Source organism: Xenopus laevis, chromosome 6L (genome assembly GCF_017654675.1).
Source record: "Xenopus laevis strain J_2021 chromosome 6L, Xenopus_laevis_v10.1, whole genome shotgun sequence".
Classification (NCBI taxonomy): domain Eukaryota; kingdom Metazoa; phylum Chordata; class Amphibia; order Anura; family Pipidae; genus Xenopus; species Xenopus laevis.
Genome location: NC_054381.1, coordinates 58245919 through 58272656, shown reverse-complemented (window position 1 = coordinate 58272656; position 26738 = coordinate 58245919). Strand labels below are relative to the sequence as shown.

Here is a 26738-nt window from a genome sequence, read left to right as displayed (position 1 = left end):
CACGATTTGACTTTATTTATTATTAAAAAGTTAGATTTAATAGGATTGGGGACAAACTTGAGAAAATAGAGAAAAAAAATTAAATCGTACAATTTTTTCTAATTTTTTTCCAGAAAAGTCTGAATTTTTCATATTTTTGCCAGAAATAGTCGAATTTTCTGGCTAATTCCAGCTCAGACCACAGAAACTTCAGGATAGGGACCTCTCCCAATGACTTATATATAACCTCAGTAGGTCTGAGATGGTGGATTTTCAGATTCTGACTTTTTGCATCCTCGGGGTATAATAAATCTCGAATAATTCTAGTTTTTTTATCACTGAAAATTCAGATTTAAAAAAAAAACCAACTCACATGAATTCGAAATTCAACCTTTGATAAATGTGCCTCTAAATGTAAGTTGCAAAAGTGCTCATAAGAGCACTATGAGCAATTCGACATTACATTATATGTCGTGTTCTGTACAGTTACGGATTTCCATGACCATACTAATGCTCATGTTAGTGACAGGTTGGTTCCAGCCCTAGCCACTTCATGATTGGTTATGCTCAGAACCATGGATACTAAAAAACACAAGGCATCTGGCCTATAAATTACTGTATAGCTGGTCAATGTTGTGTTCATTGTATTCTATACTGGACTGACAATCAAGTATCATAGTTACAATAAGGTACAATAAATGTCCAGTAAAAAGATTCATTCCCAACAGATTAGTGCAGATGGCGGTACAATCATATGTACGCCTAGACACACACGCGTACGCTTTTCATACCCACAAATGTATAGATTACAAACAGATGACCTTGATAGAAAACATTGCCTTTTTTACTGCACACAATGGAGTAAAAAAAAAATGAAATACTTTGCAGTCAGTTGAATACTAATTAAATGCAAATATTTTTATCAACCTATTACTTTGTCACATTTGTATACAACGCTGCTCTGGACATGCAGCTTCAAGTCCCATAAGGAGGGGGGGAAAGCTGAGGCATTAGAAAAATGCAGTTCCCTCTCCAAGCAAGCACTATCCAGCATCAAGTGTTCACTTGAAAATGTGCATCCACTTCAAAGAGTCCTTGGCACCGTCAGCTATGAGAAAGCATTGTTTGCTGCTGCGTAGGAAGGTTAGCAGGAGAGAGGCACAAGAAAAGCCCAGGATTAGTCTTTTTTTTTGTGAGACAGTTCAGGCAGAGATTTGAACAGCAAAGGAATATGAAGCAACAGTGTCCAGAAGACAGGTACAGACAGAACTGATGAATGGTGGTGGGTGTTTCTTCATAGGAAGCATATTTTCAGCCAATAAAAATCTACCATTTCTTTAATGACACATTCAGTAATATTAAAGTGTAGTGTCCTGTGCATGGAAATGCTTGCACAGAAACCCTCAGACCACATACTGGTAAGGATCTGCTTTTCCCTGGTCTGGCATGGCAAGAGGACTAAGCCACGCTATTGAGAACGGATGGCCAAACACTGCCTTCAGATTCATCCATTTTGTTTTTTTAGCCCATCTTCTCTCTTCCTTTTTCAACTGTTCTATTCCCTGGAAACAAAAAGATTAGAAATTTTTGTCAAGAGAGTGGTCTCTTTTGTTTATTTGCTAGGACAGGACAAGATCATCTCTAATGGATACAGATGCATTTACAGCTGTCCTGTGCATAGGTGTAAATACCGAAAAAGACCAGGGAATAGGTGCTCGGTTACTTAAAGGGATTCTGTCATGATTTTTACAATGTCGTTTTTATTTCTAAATTAGACTGTGAAAAATGAAAAATGTCATTCCTGAAAATGAAAAATGTCATTCCTGAACCAGCAAGTGTATTTTTTTTTAAGTTGTAATATTGGTGTGAAGGCAGCCATCTCAGGTCATTTTGCCTGGTCATGTGCTTTCAGAAAGAGCCAGCACTTTAGGATGGAACTGCTTTCTGGCAAGCTATTGTTTCTCCTACTCAATGTAACTGAATGTGCCTTAGTGGGACCTGGATTTTACTATTGAGTGCTGTTCTTATATCTACCAGACAGCTGTTATCTTGTGTTAGGGAGCTGCTATCTGGTTACCTTCCCATTGTTCTGTTGTTATTCTGCTGGGGGGGGGAGGGAGGGGGTGATGTCACTCTTTACTGCTGTACTGCACATTGGAGTGATAAATTCATCAAAGCACATGGCTGGGGGCAGCTGGGAAACTGACAATATGTCTAGCCCCATGTCAGATTTAAAAATTAAATATAAAAATCGGTTTGCTCTTTTTTTGAGAAATGGATTTCAGTGTAGAATTCTGCTGGAGCAGCACTATTAACATATGCGTTTTGAAAAAAAAAAAAACTTTTTTACCATGACAGTATCCCTTTAATGTTACTCTCCCTGCTACAGCTTTATTGGGTTTACCCAACACCATTAGGCCACCAGCATCACAGATCAGTCAAACAAGTAAACTGGAAATGTATTTAGTTTTAGCAAAGCATTAAAGAGAAAAGAAAGTTAGGGATATTCAAAGGTTACAGAATGCATCTGAGTTGGTTAGGTCCTTGTTCCTTGTCAACAAAATATTATGGTGCCACATGTGTATCACCAACAGAAAATAAAAAACATCAAAATTGTTTTAAATATATGGACTGCTCAGCAAGTCAATACCTGACTGATGACAGTACAACTCTACACAAAGCCAAATGAATGTGTGTGTATGCAATCATGTTTGGAATTAAGCAGAGTGTTTCACAGAAATTCTTCCATAGGATTACATTGGCATTTAATGCATACTTTAGTCTTGCTGTTTATTATTCTAAGCGGAAAACAGTGTTTCTGCAGGAGAGGCTGGAAGCAGCCTTAAAGGAACAGTAACATCAAAAAATAAAAGTGTTTTAAAGTAATACAAATATAATGCAGTGTTGCCCTGCACTGGTAAAACTGCTGTGTTTGCTTCAAAAACACTATTGTTTATATAAATAAGCTGCTGTGTAGCAATGGGGGCAGCCATTCAAATGAGAAAAGGCTCAGGTTACACAGCAGATAAGCTCTGTAGGACATAATGGTGTTATCTGTTATCCATGATTTAACCTGTGCCATATAGCCTTTTTTCAATTTCTGCCATTGCTACACAGCAGCTTGTTTATATGAACTATAGTAGTGTTTCTGAAGAAAACACATCAGTTTTACCAGTCCAGGGCAACACTACATGATATTTTTTCATTACTTTAAAACACTTTCATTTTCAGTGTTTCTGTTCCTGTAAGCCTACATACAAAGATGGAGATCATGAAAAAAAAAAAGTTATACAAGAACAAAGTTTCTCCCTTCTGGAAGCAGAAGAGTAAAAAGGCTTTACCCACGGTAGACAGCAATCTACCAGCAGCTCATAAATGGAATACAACAACTCAATTACAATTGTGTAATCATAAACTTATTACACAATTACCCAACACAGCTCCATTAGCTCACCATTCTGAGAAACGTGTATTTAAATGAGAAACATTTCTCAAGCCACTACCCAATTTCTTTCAGTGTAACAAAGTTACATTATCTGTGGCACGAAGCTGAGGTGGTAGGTCCTGACATGCTAACTTTATTAATTAAAGGGGACCGGTCACCCTAATAAATAATTCCAAATCCTATTTTATCACGTTAGTCAAACAAAATAAACTTTAATTACACTATATAAATTGAATAAATCTTGTTTCCTTTGGTATGGGAATTCAGAATTATAGCAAGCAGGCAGCCGCCATTTTGTGAACAGTTATTAAGACAAGCATCATCTCCAAATTTTGTTTGTGCACCAGAATGGGGGACCTGATGTCCACCCCAAGCACTAGCTACACAATTAAATGGAGAAGGAGAGTGGGAATGTGGAGGAGTGCAGTGACATGTAGTAAATGCTGAATGGAGAGTGAATATATTCAGCTGAGATTTTTAAATGGGTTTATAACAGCTATGGATCCTTTAATAAAAAAAAAGAATTTGGATTTCATGTTTAATTTGAAAATGACTTTTATTATACAGCTTTTAATGTCTGGGTGGCAGGTCCACTTTAAAGTACCCCACCCACATTGCTAAAGTTAGGGAACCCCTGGCCTAAATTACATAACAGAGAACATAGACTGTGTCCTCTTTGCAGTTCTATGTAGATCTTGTAAACGTGTTCATAATTTATTTGGATTTTTACCCATAGATCATTTTAGAAGGTCTTCTTTTCTTATGAGAAAACTAAAATCCACAGATTTTGTAGTAATATACTGTGACGCTCAATAAAAGTGGCAGCATGCAACATTTCGTCCTAGCAACCTGTTCCATGCCTGAATGTATCTCTCACAACAATCATTAACCCTATGACACGCTGCAGCCATACTCGTATACTTTAAGGAACACTACACTGATTTCAGAAGCAAGTACAATAAATACATACAAGAATAGTGATGGAAAAAGATGAGCTAAAACATTAAAACAATCTTAGCACTAGTGTTTTTGTTTCAACCATCAACAACATTGAAATTTAGAATAAGTAGGGCTGGAGGGAAAACTCACCGTTTCATCTGTGCAGATGGAATGTACTTGAGTTCCAAACATCACCGCAGTGAAGATAAGGAAAAGCAGGCCCTCAAAGCAAAGCAGGATGAGCAGAATGACAGTCGTTGGAGGTGAAAAGGAACTACATTCTAAGGGGAAAGCATTTTATTATGAATTATTAAGAAAATGAAATTGAAAAGATTGATAAGAGTATATTATTATTACCACCTATGCTTTATTTTCTCAACAGAACAGTGTTTTTTTGGGGGTGGATTCTGTATCTAAAAGATTTTTGCTGCACAGACACAGATAATTGAGATTCTGACCAATGCAATTGTCAAAATTCCGCAAGGCAAGGCCAGCCTTTTCTGTATGACTAGAGGTAAAGGTAGAACTGTTATGGAGGCTTATTTTCATGATACAGGTATGAGATCCCTTATCCAGAATGCTCTGAATTAAAGAAAGGTCATTGTAAGCAAATAATTCTAAATTTTAAAAATGATTTCCTTTGTCTCTGTAATAATAAAACAGTAACTTGTACTCGATGGGAACTAAGCTGCATGAAAACATATTGGTGGCAAAACAATCGTATTGGGTTTATTTAATGGTTAAATGATTTTTAGCAAGCTTAAAGTATGGTGATCCACATTACGGAAAGATCTACAATCAGGAAAACCTGAAGTCCAAAGCATTCTGCATAATAGATCTGTTTAAGAAAAATTTGCTGTGAATAGTATTAAAAACCTGCAGTCTCAGGTCTTTTAAAACATTACTGTACAGAAGTTTTGTCTCTGATTAGACCCTGATCACTAAAAATAAATCTAGTGGAAATGGAGCACCCCCTCTCTATAAAGCTTACATACATGAGCAGAGGCTGCCCTGATCTCAGGACAATAGCTAAGAGGATATTAAATGCCAATATCTACAGATATTGGTAACCAATATGAAAGACAAAGTCACACACACCTGGGTATTCACAAAATGATATGTTATTGTTTCATTGATGCTTTATAACAAGTATAATAATGCTGTATCTTCAGTACTTACTTGTCCAGTCTTCTTCAAAGCAATATAGGAAGTGTAAGGCCACCATTATAAGAGAATGCAATGAAATCAGAGCTATGTACATCTGCAAGAGAGCAAACGCATTATTAGACATAAGGCACAGTTAATGACATTATCCAGAAAGCTCCGAATTACAGAAAGGCCATCTCCCATGGACTACATTTTATCCAAATTTTAAAAAAAGATTTCCTTTTTTTCCTCTACAATAGTAAAACAGTACTTGATCCTAACGAAGATGTAATTAATCCGATCTGGAAACAAACTCAGCCTATTGAGTTTATTTGCCATTTATATGATTTTCTAGTAGACTTATGGTAAGAAGTTCCAAATTATGGAAAGATCAGTTATCCAGAAAGCCCCAGGTTCTGAGAATTCTGTAAAACAGGTCCCATTCCTGTATCAGGAAATCATTCTTTGCAATGAGGATTAGTCACAGCGACACATGTATCAATACCGTGTCTCACATTGCCCTTATATACACTGTGTACCACAACATGAGACAAGTTCTTTTACAGGGGGAAATAGATTTTAGTGCTCTTTATCTGGAAGTAACTGCTACTCTAAAGCATTTATGGAATATAAATGGTAGCGTTACAAGTCTGCTTATTATCAAGTAGTTGAGAACAATACTTTAATAGAATACATTAATCATCTTTCCACCTAAACCTGGCCCTTCTCCCCCTTTAACGGTTTCTACTGATAGCATGCTCAACTGAGGACATTGTCTTGCAGTAGCCTTTGACTCCTACTTATAAACACTACAGTGACAACCTGTTGCTTCTTCCTACTCAATATTGTCAAAATGATCTCAAGCAACAGCTAAGATGCTTATTCATGACCTCAACTGATAAACATCTCTTAACACACATTGGGGCTCATTTATCAACACTGGGCACATTTGCCCATGGGCAGTTACCTATGGCAACCAATCAGTGATTAGCTTTTTGAAGCCAGCTGCAAGTAGAACAACGAATGCAGCAATTTGATTGGTTGCCATGGGTTACTGCCCATGGGCAAATTTGCCCAGTGTTTATAAATGACCCCCATTGTCTTCCACTCCTTTGCAATTTAGTACATCTCTTAGGTCTCCATGTATTCCGGGCACACTGCCCGTTCCTCTCAGAGCAAAACCATTTGGTTGAAGTACCCACTAGCACTGATGTTAATTGCCATAAACCTTTCTTTCTTGTTGCTCCGAAAACTACCTATTGGAACACTTGCATAACATTTGAACACGGTAAACTGCAGCACATTATATCCTCCTATATGTAATTTACCTAAGCTGTATGGAGCAGGGACCTACTTTTTCTTCTAAAAACTAGCACTTGTAAAAAAAAATATACATACAATTTCTGTAATAATGCAATGGTGAATTGTTCTTGCCACTATATATATATATATCCCCTTTAATGCAGTGATCCCATGCAACTATAATGTAGACAGTAAATATGTAACAGTTGAAATGGAATGAGAATGAGAGGAGTTAGTGAGTTAGAAAAATTCACCAATCATATTTGACCCCTCTAATCTGTATTTGGCCTGCACTTGATCAGGACTACAGTGATTGGTCATTTTTATGAACCTCAGAGGAAGGGCAAAAATCCCTAACTTGGAAGGGGCAGGATATTAAGTTAACCTATACTTGTGTTGCTTGTTCAACTTGAACCCACCCAAGCCACAGTTTTAGGGCAAGCCAAGGCATCAATATTACTTACTGTGAATAAAACAAAGAATTTCTGATTGTTCTCTCCAACACAATTGTTAACCCAAGGGCAGTGATGGTCCATCTTTCGAATACATCTCTTGCACACACTATTAGAAGAAAAGATTAAGTTAAAACCGATTAGAATTCTCTATATAAAAAGGAGAAGTTGGATTCATTTTTGGACAGGATCTTCTTATGTGGAAAGTAGACACACAGCTTATTGTACCTGCAATGATGTGCTCTGTCAGGTTTAATGCTGCAGCATTTTGGACATTTATAAACCACTTGCCCTGGCTTCAATTGCAAGCTCTCGATAAATTCTTTTGTAGCATTTCCTTTGGGAACAGCACCCTGCAAATAAAGCAGAATAAATTTTAAAAGGCAACAAATTAAAGTTAATATTAAAACTATAAATCTGAGGAGGGGATAAAGCTTGCAGACTGCAATATATCTAATTAAGGCAAGACTAGCACAGTGGATGAACTTCCTCCTGATAAAACGCAACCATTTTATGTAAGAGTGATAAGGACCTTAGATTGGAAGCATCAAGGGGCAGTATCTTATAGGAGTGGTGAACAATCTCTTTAAGTGTAATGGCAGACCATTGCCAGTGGTGAAACATATGAATAGTGTAACCAGCGGAAAATGCAGGCAATGGCAGTTATATGGGCAACAGATCACTTTGTATTCCATTACCCTGCATAAAGGTAAATAAACAGATATTTAAAGGAGAAGGAAAGTTATTTTTACTTGTTGGTACCCCAAACAATCGCATTTACTTACCAGATCGATCCATAGTGCCCACTAGAATAACCCCGGGACGGTGTAATTTTCTCCAGATAGGTGCACTGGGTTATTCTAGTGAGCACCATGGAGCGATCGCCTTGCTGCTTTTTTTTTTACTTCAAATTTCCAGGGGCAGACGCATACGCAGTAGAACGAAATAGCCATCTTTTTCCTTTAAGTTTGGCTTTTCGCTCTACTACGCATGTGCAGCCGTGAGAAGAAAGAAGAAACAGGAAGTCGATCACACTGGAATAACCCCAGGCCGGTGCATTTTTCTGCTAATAGGTGCACTGGCCCAGGGTGTCAGGTAAGTAAATGCGATAACTTTTGGCACCCCCAAGTGAAAAAGGACTTTCCTTCTCCTTTAGGGTAAGGGCAGATTTATAGTCGCCGGTGACAAAGCGCCTCTTCTTTGGGCGACTACGGTCATCTCCCCAAATCTTTGGGCGAATAATCTCTCTCCGGTGGGATGACACACGGAGAGCTTCATTTTCCAAAATCCCGCCAGCAATTTAGATTCTAACCCACGGGAAGGCAGGGCGTCTAATCTCCCCGAGTCTTCGCGTGTGTCTCTGCCCTTAAGGCAGAAAATAAATACACACAGCGAAGAATAAAATGAAAGAACGCAGATGCTATAAACAAAGGAGAACTTGTCCTCAGGCCGCCTACAAGCAACCAATTTCTTGTTTGATACTGATGAATTTTGGTCTGTTTTGCTTTCAATCCACTTTAAGCTGTACTCTAGAGGTATTTGCTAAGCGTAGATTTCAACACTCATTTCTGCATATTATCCTGCAATATTTACCCTTGTGATGGACTGAAAAGAACAAAGTTCCTGTTTCTGGAGTGTATGAAAGGGAGCCAAGCTATAGTATAAAAAGAAAGCTAAAGCCGTAAAAATGTCATGATCTATTATTCAGAAACCTGTAAGCTCCTATAATATCTTGAATGTATTGCCATGGGCGTCCACAGAAAATTTTCCAGGGAGGGTCAAGGAAGAAAACATATTACACAAATTACTTGTACCCAGATTTTGGTTTCCACACAAACCTAACAACAGCTTTTCTATAAATATATAGAGGAGAGAGAGAGAGAGAGAGAGAGAGAGAGAGAGAGAGAGAGAGAGAGAGAGAGAGAGAGAGAGAGTGTGTGGAAATATTATGCAATAAACAATTTGTTTTTCTCTCAGTCCTCATTAAAGGAAGCACTGCAAACACTGTCCTTGTCAGATTGATTTGGAAGGTGGATGCCTTCCTCAGCGCCTGCTACAGTATTGTACATACAAAATATCTGTGGTTTCCAGAAACTGCTTCTGATTTAGGAGCCGTGTTATCTCTGGGAGAGGACAGGGGTGTATTTATATTAAGGCACCCTTAATGTATTTTTTAAATTAAAACATCAGAACGTGCCTTTTATAACAGAACCTAATTTGAGGCAGCGCATCTGAATTTGAAGCCGGCACGCCCAAATTGGACACCAGCGACCAAAATGACGCCAGTGACCAAAATTTTGATGCCGACCCCTCCGACCCCCCCACAAAATGTAGATTATAATGCATAATGTACCCCCTACTAGAAATGTATAAAGATATCAGAAGTCACCTCGGAGTTATGTGACCTGTATATATATTTATATGGTCACACAACTCCTCGGTGACTTATAATATCTTTATAACTTACAGTAGGGGTACATTATCCACTATAGATAGTTCACAATCTCTTCTCTCTCTTTCTCTCCCCATAAAGTGAAATACAAGCGATTCCTAGTGATTCTCAGCGATTCCCAGGAGCAGAAGGAGATAAAGAAGAAACACAAAATCTTTTTAACTTTCATCAGGAGCAGAACAACTTGCCCAACCCATTGTGGGTTATTTGGAGGAAGGTAAGGGTCTTGCATTTTCCCATCCAGGGCCACCCTCAGGGGGGGGGGACAAGTGTCCCGGGACGGGCATGAAGGGGGGCCCAGCAGTGCTGCACTTTTGAAAGAGCTGGGCCCACCTTGAAAACACCCAAGCCATGCGGCCATTTTTCAAGTCACAAACAGCCAATGTTTTGGGGCCCCAATTCTTTTTTTAAGAAAAAAATTTGGGGCTCCAATTTTTTTTTACTTGTGAGGGGGCCCTGGCACCAATGCTCTTGACCCTGGCACCAATTTTTTTTTTTTGTTTTTTTTTTTTTACTTATAAGGGGGACCCTGACTATCAATAGCTTTTTATAACTTGTGTGTGGGGGGTTACTTTTTAGCGCTGATGTCTGTGTGGTCTTTTAACTATGATGTGGAGTGGGTGGGATCTGGGGTGAGGCTCGGGCGCAAGTGTGGTCGGGGCCCAGGGGGCCCAGAAAATGTTGTAGTATGGGACCCTGTGATTTCTAATAGCAGCCCTGTTCCCATCTGTAATATGTATTACTCAGTAGATGAGGCTGATAAAAGACACACGTCCATCAAGGTCTACCTTTTTGTGCAACTGCTGATCCAGAGGAAGGGCCCTGACAGAAATAATGGGCTGATTTGTGGACCAAATAAAACGGGATGGTATTGTCTTAAAATGGGGACAAGGGGAGCTGGTGGGGAGGGGCATTCTATATACATAAGTAAGCATTTGTTTCTAATTGGAACCATATTAAAACCATAGTTTCTGAATGAAAAGGGTTCTTATTAAATAAGGTGTAAACATGCTGCTGTTTTTACCCTTTGCTCTTTGTGTTTATGTGGGGGTCTTACATCTTTACGTTACCTCTAAACTTCCCAAATCTCTATTTTATATTACAGGAACAGCAAAGATGGGCATGAGTGCAAGTAGCAGGCTTTACTACCAGTGGCGCTATGAAAAGGTAAAGGTGCTCACAGCTAATTTCCTCATTTTATTTTCTGACTGCTGAGAAAGGTATCCAAGGGGTTAAAGGAGGGGCTAACCCAATGCTAAACATGGCATATCTTCTGTGTGAATACAACGAAACAGAAATTTGACAGGGTTTAGCATAGTGTGTGCCCTGACCTCAATGTTTTCTTACTTCTTACATTGTTCTAGCACTCACGGTGGATCTTGCCTGATCTGGACATCTTTGAGATCAGGGATTTTGAGGATCCACTCGCGGGCCCTTATCTCGAGTGCATCAGGGACAAGATCACCAATGACATCAGGTTTGCACTCTACGATCTGTGGATGGCCAAGGACTGTGTGAAGATTACAAAATGGTGGAAATGACACCTTAAGAACGAGTTCTGGCAGGACTACAGATACACCTCTACAAAGACCTAGAGAAGAGCAACAAGGCCATACTGATTAAGTACAATGAGAGATATTCAGGTGCAGTATATAATCCATCCTTTTCTTTCCCACACGTGGTCAATCATTTAATTTTGCTTAATCACCTGATTTGTGCTTAATGTGCGCCTAAATAGTACAGGTGTGGGATCCATTATCCGGAACCCCATTATCCAAGAAGCTCCGAATTACGGAAAGTCCATCTCCCATAGACTTCATTTTATTCAACTAATCCAATTTTTTAAAAAAGATTTCCTTTTTCTCTGTAATAATAAAACAGTTTCATGTACTTGATTCAAACTTAGGTATAGTTATTGGAAGCAAAACCATATTATTGCGTTTATTTAATGATTTTATAGTAGACTTGAGGTATGAAGATCCAAATTACATAAAGATCAGTTATCCGGAAAACCCCAGGTCCCAAGCATTCTGGATAACAGGTCCCATACCCATATAAGGATTTTACAGGGATATCACTTGCTAAGGTAAAAGAATACATAGTCTGATTTATCTTGTTTGGTTTTACAGATGGTCCTCAGAACAACTCGCACGATACCAGCACCACCAGCAGTTTCCTCGGTACCAAATACCGATGCGCCTCATTCTAGGCACCACAGCCTCAGGAAACATCAGTAAGTATGGGGCATCTCAATTCCACCAGTGATGCCCCCCCTTTCATCCACTGCACTTTCACCTTTAAGGGGTCAGGAAGGAATTTTTCCCTCTAGTGAAGGAAATTCGCTTGTCAGAGGTTTTTTGCCTTCCTTGCGATCAAAAAGCGCAGTTTATCTAATTATTAATTAAGTTGTGGATTACACAGATTAACCACAAAGTCATTGTGTGTATCTTTATTGTGGGTATTGGGCTAGGGATATGGCAGGGATAACATATAGCGGGGGAGGGAGAGAAGTTAGAATAAGGCTCTTATAGAGCAGGAAATGGTCACATTGGTTATGTTTCTCCTTGGTTCCTAACAATGAAACAACATATAACTGCTGTGTTAGTCCTACTATCCTCCATAGGATTTATAGGAACCTATGTAATACTGAGAGCCAATAAACATCCTTCCCAAATCTCACCTTAACTGGCCTTTGGACAACTCTTCCCTTTGGGCCTTTGGAAAAGGACCAGCCCCACAGTTTAGAAGGGCCCTGATGGTCTGTGTTGGTTTAAGGAAGCCATGGAAATTGAATATTTAGAGAGAAAACCAGTTGCTTGCAGATCTGCAACCAAATTCTGTTTTAGAATCATCATCTCATGCTGTTTTCTACCTTACGTTTTCTAAAATTCCCTGGAATTAGGAAGGAATCTACTAATTTAGCCTCTTCAGTAGATGATAACAAAGGCAAGTTATACTGGGTTGCAGCTGGATTAGGTGGGATATTTATATAGACTTGACACTGCCCAGCCTTTATCACACCCATTTATTAGTGTAAGAAGGTAAAATCTATAGAGGGTTTATCAAACAGATGTTGAGAATCAGACTCCTGGAATGAACACAGGGGCTCCTGGAATGAACACAGCGAGCTGTACTGTATGGAGGAAGGTTATACAAGCTAAAAGTGCATTACACAATTCCCTCTGTAAAAAGCTGATAAAGCAACAGGGCAATACTGAGACTGTGGGTGGTTAAAGGACAGCAAGAGCAGCAGTTTAGACATACAGTATGAATGAGGGATATTATAGATAAAGGGATCATGCAGGCAATTGGTTGGCGGAAGTGATGTCCTGGATACCAGCAGAACTCCCGGTGGGCCCAGGTGTCAGTGGGCCCTCATGCTGCTAAACATTTGGCATATTTCATGGTCATTCTTTATTTCTATGAGAACAAAAAGACTAAATAGATGGAATAATAGATGATCGTATAATATTATGTAAAGAAAAGAGACTAGGAGAATAGCGGTTGAGCGAGGAGAGGAAGAATAATAGTACTGAGAGTGGGCCCCTGGTCTAAGGTTTTTGGGTGGGCCCCTAGTGTCCCAGTCTGACACCGATGATCGTGCGGCGGGGGACGTGCCTTCTCCCTCAGGGTCCTGGGCTGTGCCATTACAGATGCACATGGGCAAGATAGGCATGAAGTACAAGTCCATGGGGGGCAGTGCCCCCCTTGCCCCTATATGAGGACGCCCATGTGTATGACGATATGCATGGGTGATTGTCCCTGGGAACTTTCATTCAACTGTGGTCTGTCAATTAAATGGCCAGAACATCATCAGATTTTTATTTTTCCTAGTTTAATCCAACAGTTTAAATTTGAATGTTAGTTTTAAATCGTGGCATGAAAACGTACTATCAATATCAGTCATATGACAAATAAAATCTGATGTGTATGGCCATTTTAACATCCAGGAAATTAAATCAGCAGCAAGGATTATATCTGAAGGGCAATTAAGATGTTCTTATCAAGAATACATTATAGACACAAAGTCAACATGATCTTATGAAAGGAGGATTGTAACAAATAAATGGTTATTACTTTTATGATGTGGAAGCATTAAGAGAGATTAGGGCAAGTCTGTTGATGTAATACATATGAAACGTTAGGTAATGTTCAGCATAAAAGAAAGAATGGTACAGATAATTATGGCACAAAAGGAATGTTTTTTTTAAATTTGGACAATAAAATGACTCTGTAAAGCTGGCATACATGTGACAATACAACCGTATAATTATTAATATAAACCATCAAAAATATATATATGTTTGAACTTTTGACGTTACTGGTACTTTAAGGCAAACAACTGTTGCCTAAGAAGAATGGATTGTGTTGAAGTTCAAACCCTAGAAATTGCCATGGTGTTGGGATTGTTTAAGCACCTCTCATGAACGTTTTCTGTTCGACAATGTGTAACTCCCTCAGCAAGTAAGAATGCACTCAGAACAATGAATATGTGTATTTACCCTTTGAAGTTTACATATTTGAAGAGCAAAGGAAGCCAACATGCAGAGTCCAGAAATGCCTTTCAGCATTCACTAAAGCAGCAAGACCCTGACCCTTTAATACAAAAACACAGCCACTGAACAGAATTAAAATAATTAATCTCGTCCAAATGTAAATCGCTGGCGGGAAAACAGATCGCTAACAGGCAGCTTCAGCTCTCGGAAGTTAGCAAAAGTTGCCTCGTGAAAAAACTTCTAGTCGATAGAGGAGATTAATTTTGGGGCGACTTGTCTCCTTGTGTGCCAGGGCACTAAATAAATGCAGTAATAACGCATGTGTTTTCTCAGGTTCTCTTTGTCTTATATGGGACCTGTTATCCAGAATGCTCGGGGCCTGGTGCTTTCCTGATAACAGATATTTCCATAATTTGGGTCTTCGTACCTTAAGTCTTCTAGAAAATCATGTAAATATTACATAAATCTAATAGGCTGGTTTTGCTTCCAATAAGGATTCATTATATCTTAGTTTGAAATCATATTTAAAAATTTAGATATGTGGATAAAATGGAGTGTATGGGAGGCGGCCCTTCTGTAGTTTGGAGCTTTCTGGATAATGGGTTTGAGGATAATGGATACCATACCATAACAGCTGCAGTTTATTTCAGAGATTATTATGAGAACTGGGAAAGATCTCAAATGAACATACCCCCTGAACTAGGGCATATAAAATAACCATCCAGATTTTTTGCAGGACCATCGTAGGTTTTGGGTATGGTTTCTCTTCAACACACTGCTAGGGATATAAATAACCTGCAGTACATGTCCCTTGTTCCACACTGTATGAATCACTATCTTTTATTTGTTGTTTGATATACACATCCTTCTACTGAACAGCAGAATATGCTGGTGCAGTTGTGATTTTGGACTGGAAAAGCAGGCCCCTGTCATAATAATGCACATTGCTGGTGCCCCTACAGCAATTTGTATAAAGTGTGGACAGTTTCAGTCTGGGTCTGAGGTATGAACAGTACAGGGTTTTAGGGGTACGAACAATAGATGTTACATGTGTGAACAATGCAGGAGTTTACAGTCTGAATTTGAGGTGTAAACTTGCAGGGGCAACTTAATCTCTGTAGTGCAGGGGTCCCCAACCTTTTTAACCAGTGAGTCACATTCAAATGTAAAAAGAGTTGGGGAGCAACACAAGCATGAAAAAGTCCCTTGGGGTGCCAAATAAGGGCAATTATTGGCTATTTGGTAGCCCCTGTGTGGACTGGCAGCCTACAAGAGGCTCTGCTTGGCACTTTACTTTGTTTTTATGCCATTAAAACTTGCTTTCAAGCTTGGAATTCAAAAAAAGCATCTGCTTTGAGGACCCCGAGAGCAACATCCAAGGGGTTGGAGAGCAACATGTTGCTCACGAGCTACTGGTTGGGGATCACTGCTGTAGTGATACCTTTTAAATTTACTTCAATGAGAAAACACTTTTCTTTTGCAAATTCCTAAAATGTGAACGTTCCTATTAACTCAGGAAGAGGAAGGTTATGCCTGTGGAACCCCAAAGATAAGCAGCAATTATAGCTCTTTGGTACAGGGGATGTGAAAGAAAATGTAATTGTAAATAACTTTCAAAATATACATTAGAAATACATCTCAATTGTTTAAAAGTTATCTATCAATGAAACGGATACTGACATTATTCCAAAATTGAATTCAAAATTATTTTGAAGTTTTGAAGTACATAACATCCTTCAGTAGCGTAACTGGAGGGGGGCGGGCCCTGGTGCGTTACACGCAGCCGGGCCCGCCCCCCTTCGTACTGCCCGCATTTGCTGTACTGCCCTGGCCCGCCCCCCTGGTTGGTGCTCAGTGCAGGGATATCACTTATCACTCATATGTGAAAAATACTAATCAAATTAACACATTCCCTTAAATTCACATACCTTCTCCTCCCCTGTGGATAACACATGATTAACACCTTAGGCGCCAATAACAATAATTTTCAAAAGCTAACAAACCCCCAGAACAAATACTAGGCTAATGTTCACCAGGCAGAGTATGGGACACACAGGGGGTATATGGAAGGCAAAGTATGGCAGACACACATGAAGCATAGGCAGGGCAGAACAGAGCAGGAAATAGATGTACTACATACAGCGATACAGTGCTGGTGCCTCTTGAGCAGTTTGTATGAGTGTGAACAGGTGAACAATGTGGGCAGTTTCAGTCTGGGTCTCAGGTGTGACTACAGGGGATTACAGTTTGAATTTGAGGTTCAAACAATGCAGTGTTTTCTGAAGCAAACAAAGCTGTTTTACCAGTACAGGGCAACACAACACTGTATTTTTTTTTTTTATTACTTTAAAACACTTTCATTTTTTGATGTTACTGTTCCGGATTACAGCCCTCTTCAGACAGAGACCTTGTGATTTAGAAATGACAGGAGGCTGAATGCAGGGAGAAAAGTATTGTGGGGGCCGTTTAAAATCTTTTGAGGGAAAAAAAAAATCTTTATTTATTCTGTAAGGTATGGTGACCCAAACTACAATAAAACCTCAGGTCCCAAACTTTCCAAATAATAGATCCAATAACTCTATAAGAATACAGATATATATAATTGAGCGAACGATTTGAGGCCTATAGGGTGATACAACTACCTTGTCCCCTCCAAGGGTATGAAAGAACCAATTTGATGAAAATGGACAGATATTCCAAATGTATAAAATGTTTAAGAATGTGGGGATTGAATTGCAAATAAAAATCAAACAGGGCAACATATTAATTTGAGAAATACTTACAGGATCAGTAATCATGGCTCGAAAATGTGAAGCCAGAGCCAGGAAGGCCAGCATGTTAAAGACTATCCCATTGACTATACTGTAAATGATATCCTTGGAAGGTAGCAGCATAATAAAGATGACCACAAACTCAGCATAGAAAACCAGCATCCAGGTCACTACTGCACATGCAATGCCACAGCCGTCCTTGATGAACCACACTTTATCCATGGAGTCTTGTGCAGGTGGAGGGACACACTTCTCTGGCTGGAGGTATACAGCTGCCCTCTCGATATCACGGAAGCGGTGGTTTTGTGTCAACATTATAAGCTTTATAGTCCATATTTTACCCTGAAACAAACAAGTTAAACATTAATGTTATATATTCATTCCATAGCTAATTGTATGCTCGAACATGCAAGTTCCTTTTTACCTGCTGTACTTTCAGTACATGTACGGCATCCGTTATCCGAAACCCCATTATCCAGAAATCTCTGAATTATGGGGCCATCTCCCATAGACTCCATTTTATCAATTTTTTTAAAAAATGATTACCTTTTTCGGTGTAATAATAAAACAGTATCTCATACTTGATCCAAACGAAGATATAATTAATCCTTATTTGAAGCAAAAGCAGTGTATTGTGTTTATTTATTTAATGTTTACACATTTTCTAGTAGACATAAGGGCTTTAGCACATGGGCAGATTCGGGGAGATCGGCTGCGGCAATTAAGTGGAGTCATGTGGAAACTTTGGGCGACTTCGGAAATCGACGCAACGCAAATTTTTCATTTTAGCAGGCGGAAGGCAGTTCGGGAAGATTGGAAGACTTTTTCCAATTACTTCTAAAGCAGCTCTGGGAAGGAGGGAGGTGCACCGACACTGTAAACTGTTCTAAATTGATACATTTAGTTGATACATTTCTTATCTTTGTCCCTGCTGAGCAGAATTCCTGAGTTTCATTAAAGGCAGCTGTTAGAATTGATACAATAGTTTCTAATTTTCCAGAGATGTTGCTGAAAAATGTATCAACTAATGTAGCAAAATTGTAACATTAAGGGGCACATTTACTTAGCTCGAGTTAAGGAATAGAATAAAAAATACTTTGAATTTCAAAGTATTTTTTTGGCTACTTCGACCATCGAATTGGCTACTTCGACCACGAATCGAACAATTCAAACTAAAAATCGTTCGACTATTCAACCATTCGATAGTCGAAATACTGTCTCTTTAAAAAAAAAACTTCGACCACCTACTTCGCCACCTAAAACCTACTGAGCATCAATGTTAGCCTAGCGGAAGGTCCCCATAGGTTTTCTAGACAATTTCTTTCTGATCGAAGGAAAATCGTTCGATCCAAGGGGCTGAATCGTTCGATCCAAGGGGCTGAATCGTTCGATCCAAGGGGCTGAATCGTTCGATCCAAGGGGCTGAATCGTTCGATCCAAGGGGCTGAATCGTTCGATCCAAGGGGCTGAATCGTTCGATCCAAGGGGCTGAATCGTTCGATCCAAGGGGCTGAATCGTTCGATCCAAGGGGCTGAATCGTTCGATCCAAGGGGCTGAATCGTTCGATCCAAGGGGCTGAATCGTTCGATCCAAGGGGCTGAATCGTTCGATCCAAGGGGCTGAATCGTTCGATCCAAGGGCTGAATCGTTCGATCCAAGGGGCTGAATCGTTCGATCCAAGGGGCTGAATCGTTCGATCCAAGGGGCTGAATCGTTTGATCGATTATTCCTTCAATCGTTTGATCGAGCGAATATCGCTAAATCTTTCGACTTCGATATTCGAAGTCAAAGGATTTAACTTCGAGGGTTGAATATTGAGGGTTAATTAACCCTCGATATTCAACCATTAGTAAATGTGCCCCTAACAGTCTGCATCTGAATTACTGAGCTGCCAGACAAACACCAGAGACAGTGACATTAAACTTTGATTTTGGAAAAATTATAAAATAAATAAATGTAAAGTAATTGAAAAAAAATATCTATTTCTGGTGAATCTGATAACTGAACTGAAACAAGTGTTTGGAAGGCTTAAAACCCCTTTAAAGGAGAAGAAAAGTTACAATCACTTTGGGGGGGGGGTACCAAATGTTAAGCACTATCCAATGATTATATTCACAGATACCCTGCCCCGGTGCACCTATTAGCAGAAAACTGAACCGGCCTGGGGTATTTCTGGAGTAGCATCATGGCCGATCTTTTTGCATACCTTCTTTCTTCGTGCCAGATGCGCATTTGCAGAGTGAAAAGGCAAACTTTAAGCATAAAGCCAGCTTCACTGTACCATGCATTTTTCTGCCCCTGCAACAGGAAAATTAAGAAGTGGAAGAAGAGGATTGCTCTGTGCACACAAATAAACTGGGCCGGTGCAGTTTTCTGACAACAGGCCACTGGTCCAGGGTATCAGGTAAACTATAAAATCTACAGGGGGTGCCTTAAATTTGGCACACCCCCCAGGTGATTTTAACTTTCCTTTTCCTTGAAACAAAGGTAGCATTAGGCTAATGTCACATGCAACATTTTTTCAGGAGGAGAAACCACCAATCTGTTCCAAGCCAAATTAAAATTTTATCAGATGGTACTTTTGCACCACAAAAGTAATGCCCCTAGATTTGGGCTTACTGTCCTGCTGAAAGGTGACATTTTCCCCAAGCATAGTAGTATTTCCATATATTTAGTACCGTCTATTTTTATTTTGTTTATCAAGATTTCCAGTGCAGCCCCACAATATAATGCTAGCATTGTGCAAACATCCAAATCCCTGAGTTACACACGCATTAATTACAACTCATCCAATTAAGCCGAACAAGTCAGACAACTCTATCTCTCTTCATATAGGTGAATACTTTTTTCTAAAACTGTGTAAGAAGTGGGTGTGGTTTATACAAACACAATTCAAAACATTTCAATACAGTACTGCCTATAAAAAAGCAGTAAATATTCCTGATTAAAAAGCAGGGATCCATGTACTTTGAGAGAAAAGTTTGTGGCAAGTCAATCGTACTACATATTAGGAAAACTGCTATTAAAGAAACGGTAACACCAAAACATTAGAGAGTATTTTAAGTAATATAAATATAATGTACTATTGCCCTGCACTGGTAAAACTGGTTGGTTTGCTTCAGAAAGATTAAAATAGTTTATATAAACAAGCTGCTGTGTAGCCATGGGGGCAGCCAATCAAAGTTGAAAAAGGACAAAAGGCACAGGATACACAACAGATAGGCTCCTTAATATACAATGTGACTCTTCAGAAGTTATGTTATATACTGTGTATTCTGTGCTTGAATGGCTGCCCCCATGGCTACAGAGCAGTTTGTTTATATAAAGGGTAGTCATGTTTCTGAAACAAACACACCAGTTTTACCAGTGCAGGACAACAGTACATTATGTTGTCATTTTTCTTTAAAACGCTATAATTTTATGGTGTTGCTGTTCCTTTAGGGTAAGGGCACACCTGGAGATTCGGGGAGATTTAGTCGCCCGGCGATTAATCGCCTCTTCTTTGGGGCGACTAATTTCCCCGAACTGATTCCCTGTGTCTTCCACCGACTTTAATGAAAAAACGCCTGCGCCAATGCATTCGCAGTACTTCCATTTCGCCTGAAGTTTACTCGTGAGGAAACTTCAGTCGACTTTGGAAGTCGAAGCGCCGCGAGTGCATTGGCACAGGCATTTTTTCATTAAAGCCTGCGGAAGACACGGGGAGGCAGTTTGGGGAGATTAATTGCCCCAAAGATGAGGCGATTAGTCGCCGGGCGACTATATCTGATATTGTACTGTTGCGGCTAATCTACTGGCAATAAACTGCTTCGGTAGCTTTCCATATCCTTTAAAGATTTTATACTGTTTTGAGGGTTTCACCCAAGAAATAGAATGCAAGAATACTTCACTAAGTCTCAGGATTTCTGAAATTAACAGGGTTTCCTATGTGTATGAACCTTTTATGGTTTGCAGCTGGAGTTGAAGGCCTATTGCTCCATTTGCATACTGCAGGAGTAATAAACTCCATTAAATATTGAAAGATGTACTTCCGGTTGGACTTTGTATACATTAACTCAGCTGAGTGGAGTCACAATGGTAGGAAACCTTTGCATGCGGTCTCATGACTTATTTGCAAGTGTAATTACGTTATATTTCACTGACATGCTATGATAAACTTTGCTAGAGAAAATAGAAAGCTAGTTTTGGCTGTATTGCATATTAAGTACAGGCACTTTTCCAAACAAATTAATATTTTATAGTTTATCTATGGTGCTTGTTAAAGAAAGACTTTACATAATGATTCTTTCTATAATCTGTCACTCATTTGAGGATTTTAAAGGATCACAAGGGAACAGTACATTAATTAAATACATGCAATATCCTTTAAAAAAAAAAGTCAGTACAATCTACCATTGATAGGCTAGCTTCATGTTAACGATCTCCATTCTACTGATCTATAGATCTACATCCTATTTGTACCAAGGCACAATTGGTTAAAGCCTATGTATGTTCTCGTTATGTAGATTCCTCATCTACTTTAAAAGCTAGATGTAGATTGGATTTTCTGGTTTTTAATGGCTCCTAAGTATTCACCAATATCAATATATTAAAGGACAGTAAGAAGTTTTGTACAAAAAAACCAAAAATACTGCTACGCTAATGCCCACCACTTTCAACAACAGGTCCATGTGCTACTATATTGTTTTTCTTTTAATTAGACACCACAGGGAGTTGCAAATGAATCTTAGTGTCTGTAACTGTATACTAAAATGCAGAAATTCTAGTCGAAAGCAAAATTAGGCACACTCAAAATGTCACAAAATGAACCTCACCAAGTTGCAGACCAAATTCAGCTGATTGGATTGCTTGGTGCCTGGCTGAATTGGAGTTAAGCAGCAGTAAGGATCAGTCCAGACAGTGCAGCTTGAAGAAGCTTTGCACATGGCCTTCTTTCGTCCTCGCTGTTTTGCATAGCATTATCATCATATTAACAGCAAATAAATGCTATACAAATAAATGGGGACAGTAGGGCATGCACAGTACCAAATAAATCCATGCTGCCCTGATACATATTTCCCACTGTCATAAACCTCAACAAAAACATATACCTAATAGCGCTGTGCAAAGACTGCATCTGCAGAGCAAGGAAATATGGCGGTTGCCCCTTATTTGTATATATGAAAACAAGAGGTTTTGTGTACACAGAAGTCAAATGTTAGTCAACTGAAAATAATTCCTTCTATGAATGGTCACTCGTTAAATGCTTAATGTATAAGCAGGCAGTGATATCTATTCTAGGATAATTAATACTACCTGTACTCAACCTCCACTCCCTATATCCCTAGATTGATGATTTAAAGCAGGACAATAATAAACTACGACGATTGCCATATTTCTGCAACTTCAGCTTAAAGGTTAATAGCAGCATCTCCATCTAGCATCTTACATATGTATACTGATGCATAATCTTTAGTACAGGTATGGGAACCATTATCTGGAAACCTGTTATACAGAAAGTTTAGAATTACGGAAAGTCCATATGCCATAGACTCCATTTTATCCAACTAATCCAAATTTTTACAAATCATTTCCTTTTTTTCCCTCTGTAGTAATAAAACAGTACCATGTACTTGATCCAAACTAAGATATAATCAATCCTTATTGGAAACAAAACTAGCCTATTGGATTTATTTTATGTTTACATGATTATGAGTAGAATTAAGGTATGGAGATCCAAATTAAGGAAAGATCCGTTATCCGGAAAACCCCAGGTCCCACACATTCTAGATAACAGGCCCCATTCCTGTAATAATATATGAAACATGCTGCAAAATGTATCTACAAGTTCAATTTAAAAATAATTTTCATCTTGATTTTAAAAATGGGCACATTCTATTTGTGCACTCCTCATTTCCTTGGCTTACAAACTATGGTAGGATACAGATAATTTTTGTTCTCCAATCTTATTTACAACCAGCACATTAAAATAAAAGGACATTATTCAGTTTAAAAAAAAGGAGGGGGGATCACAATGAGTTCCTTGTGGTTGTACTTCTGGTCTCCCATCTCTATACACATACAGCTCAGTAAGCCACGCTTTTGACTTCACAGAAGCAAGTGTACTAGTGAAAGACTACAGCAAATTGAAAAGCACGTTTTTCCCTTCCTATCCCCAATTGTCATATGCAAATTAGGATTCAGTTCAAGGATTTGGCCGAATCCCAAATTTAATTAAATAAAATTTATATATATATATCCAAAATGGTGCACTCCTCAGAGAAAAAGCTAACAGCCTGGGTGCTGGTAAAGACTTACATATAATAAATGAAAAAAGACCGCACTCACAGGACTTCTCATGAAAAAAAGCCACAAGGGCTGTGGATTTATTCCTCATCGTTTTGGCTACCAAACTGTAGCCGGTCCTCCTGAGGACAGCTACAGTTTGGTAGCCGAAACCACAGCCCTTGTGGCTTTTTTTCATGAGAAGTCCTGTGTGTGGCTTTTTTTTATGAGAAGTCGCGTGTGTGTGTGTGTGTGTGTTAGGCTAAAGTTACACAGTGGTTTTCTTTACCATGTAATAGAGATGTAGCTCTAGGCACCTTTGGCCTTTACCACTACCCTATATTCAAGTACTAAGGGAAAAAAATCATGTTTACATAGGGTTTTCTTTGTCCTTTCAAGTCTACATACCTACTATATTCTTGGCTGTGCTATCACGATGAACTTTTCTATAGTGGCAACAAGATGACACATCAAAAAATGGAAAACTGAACATTAAAAGCCCTCTAGAAGATTCTGAAAAAGAAACAAACCTTATAAATGAGTTGTGTATATGTAGATCTCCTCCCTTTGAAGCTAAGAATCCAAAGGGCGAGAATACAGACTGAAACAGCATACCTGGAACAGGATCCGGAACTCAGGTAAGTTCAGCACGAAGCAGAAGTATTATCGAAACTCCACCCAGACAGAGCTACAGATAATTGCTGGCAAAACCAGGAAACACAATCCTGAATGACTTGCTCAGTTTCACCTGCACAAAGACAAGCCAGGCCTTTTTACCCGCCCAGAAGTCAGCACGCTTACAAATGAATTGCCTTTCTATTTCACTGATAATAAAAGGACAGAGAAGCCTTTAGTAACTTGCCAAGGCCAGCATTGCCATGCTTCCTAAGACTTTATCCGAGGGAAAAAAACAATGATTTGTACTACTGAATTAATACCATGAAATACAGATTTATCACGAGAATATACTTATCTGCAAGCAAGATTATAATAAATGGCCGCAGCACTGAGATTAGCTCTAGTGAAATTCGGCAGCAACACATACTAACTGATATAATTTGGCATGGATACAACAGCAAGTAAAATGATCCAAAGGTGTCTTGTATTACCTAGATTGTATCTTACCTAACACTAGAATACTACTTTAAAACAAACATACCGTGTGCCATTACTTAGGACTAATTTGGGTGCTGTAAACTTTCCTACAGGTTAGGGTGATTTTCATGCTTTTTCTAAGGGATAAAACATTAAAAGAGTAAAGCTTTTCTTGTACAAAACAAGGGCAGTAGCAAAACTTACATACATAGAGACCATGTCTAAGGGCTAGTCCACACGGGGAGATAGCGACGCGTTTGCGGCGACAAAGCGCCGCGACAGTCGCCGCGACCGGCGCAGGCGACAGTTTTGTATGGGCGCCTATGTAAAAACGCCTGTGCTAACCACACGAGGCGATGCGCTTTTCAACAGTCGCCTGAAAAGCCTGGCGAGGCATTTTCAGGCGACTGTTGAAAAGCGCATCGCCTCGTGTGGTTAGCACAGGCGTTTTTACATAGGCGCCCATACAAAACTGTCGCCTGCGCCGGTCGCGGCGACTGTCGCGGCGCTTTGTCGCCGCGACCGCAAACGCGTCGCTATCTCCCCGTGTGGAATAGCCCTAAGACATGTATTTGCCTGTGAGAATGGGCCATGCAATAGCCCAGATGTCTCCTTTTCTAACCAACATTAGGTTGCATGCGCTAAATGTGAGCTAAAAAGAAGCACAACCTAATGTAATTTTTTATATCAGAAAGCCAAAGCTACTATACACTTGGAAGTAGCAGGTTTCAGAGGTCATTTACTTAGACCCATGACTTATTGAAAAGGGGAATAGATTTGATGGAGGAGAGGACCATCATTCCTCTTTATAAAGCACGGGTAAGGGCGCACATAGAATATGCCATACAATTATGGTCTCTTGCACTCAAATGGAATATTACGGAATTAGAGAGAGTCCAATGAAGGGCCATTAAGCTGGTAAAGGATTTGGAAAGTCAGTTATGAAGAAAGACTGGCGAGGTTTTGGGTTCTTTACACTGGGAAAGAGACTCTTATAGGAAGGTATGATAACTATGTATAAATATATAAGGGGACCATATAATAAGCTCTATAATCCTTTAATTACCAGTGTGTCCTCCTAGCAGAGACAAGAGCATCCATTCCGTTTAGAAGAAAGGAGGTTCCATTTTAAAAGTCTAAAAGTGCAAGCTGTGAAATTCTCTCCAGCGTACTGGCAGATATTTTCAATAGCTTCAAGAAAGGGATTGGATTGCTTTTTTAGCAAGGGAAAAAATAGCTCCTGATTATCCAGGGACTAGTCCCGTTTCTTTGTGGATTTAGGAAGTTTTTTTCAAATCTGAGGCAAATTAGAGAGGCTTCAGATTGGGTTAAGCATCTTTTATATAGATACAAAAGACTGAACTTGATGGAGAAAAGTGAAAACTCAAGTCCACAAGTCCAGTTTGCTCTTTTTCTCTGAGAAGCCCAACTGAAAGAATTTTGGGCGAGATTTGTGGGGTTGATTATCTATTTTCCTAGATATTCTTGCAAGTGCAACTAAGGCCAGTTGGCAAATACATCTTATGTCTTAATATATCTGTAATCATGTTGTGAATTATAATATAAAATACGGACGTTTTACAGCATGAAGTACACAGTTTATAATACACAAGATGCAAGGTGTCTTATAGTCATCAATATCAAGAAGTACCTTTTACAAAGGGGATAATGTGCCCTCTATTGTAATATATAAAAATATAGGAAGAGAAGTAACAGAGGCGTTCCATGACCATATAACAGGTACATTGCAGAAGGCGTGCATTTATAAACATCATGGAATTACAAGATGATGTCACACAAATGACATCACTAAACACCAATTGTATCTGATATAAACACCATTTATAAGGATATATTTTACTGGATATTTGTGGCACTTGTGTTTTTTAAGGATATATTTTAAAGGCTACTGCTGTATTTTCCATGGTAGCAACTGTGCAGAGTAGAGTGTAAACCCTGGAAAGTAAGGCTTACAACTAAGCAACTATTTGCATATCACGAAAGACAAACCAGTCTAATAGTTAAAGTGCCCTAAGACTAAAAAACATGACATTATAGGTTCAGTGTTGCAAACTAGATGCTGTAATTCAATACAGGCAAAGGGTAAATATTACATTTCAGATTTGTATAGAAATGCAGTCACACCGGCTGATCACGGGCTGCTTTACCTTTTCACACCTCTGCCCATGACAACAGCAACAACGCTAGTAGCGTGAGCGTCCTATCACAATCATAAGGATTCCACCTTCCCCTATCCCCATCTACTCACTGGCAATGGCCTCTTCCTCTTCTTTTGATTCTTCCTAATAGGCCAGTGTCTTGCACCGGAGTTTCCAACCTAGTCTGTCCGACCCAGTGTAGAAAGTGGGCGGGATGCAGGCGAAATGGGACAGACT

At 39.3% G+C, this 26738-nt stretch overlaps 1 protein-coding gene across 1 annotated transcript; it reads right to left on the bottom strand.

The window, feature by feature from the left end:
- zdhhc3.L (zinc finger DHHC-type containing 3 L homeolog) lies at nt 1-26704 on the bottom strand (the record flags this gene model as incomplete). Its single annotated transcript, NM_001093641.1, is given in 7 exon segments — nt 1-1541; nt 4514-4644; nt 5543-5624; nt 7276-7372; nt 7492-7616; nt 16995-17324; nt 26612-26704. Coding segments are annotated over 6 exon segments (897 nt in total). The 3' UTR covers nt 1-1382.
- Nucleotides 26705-26738: the final 34 nt, after the last annotated feature.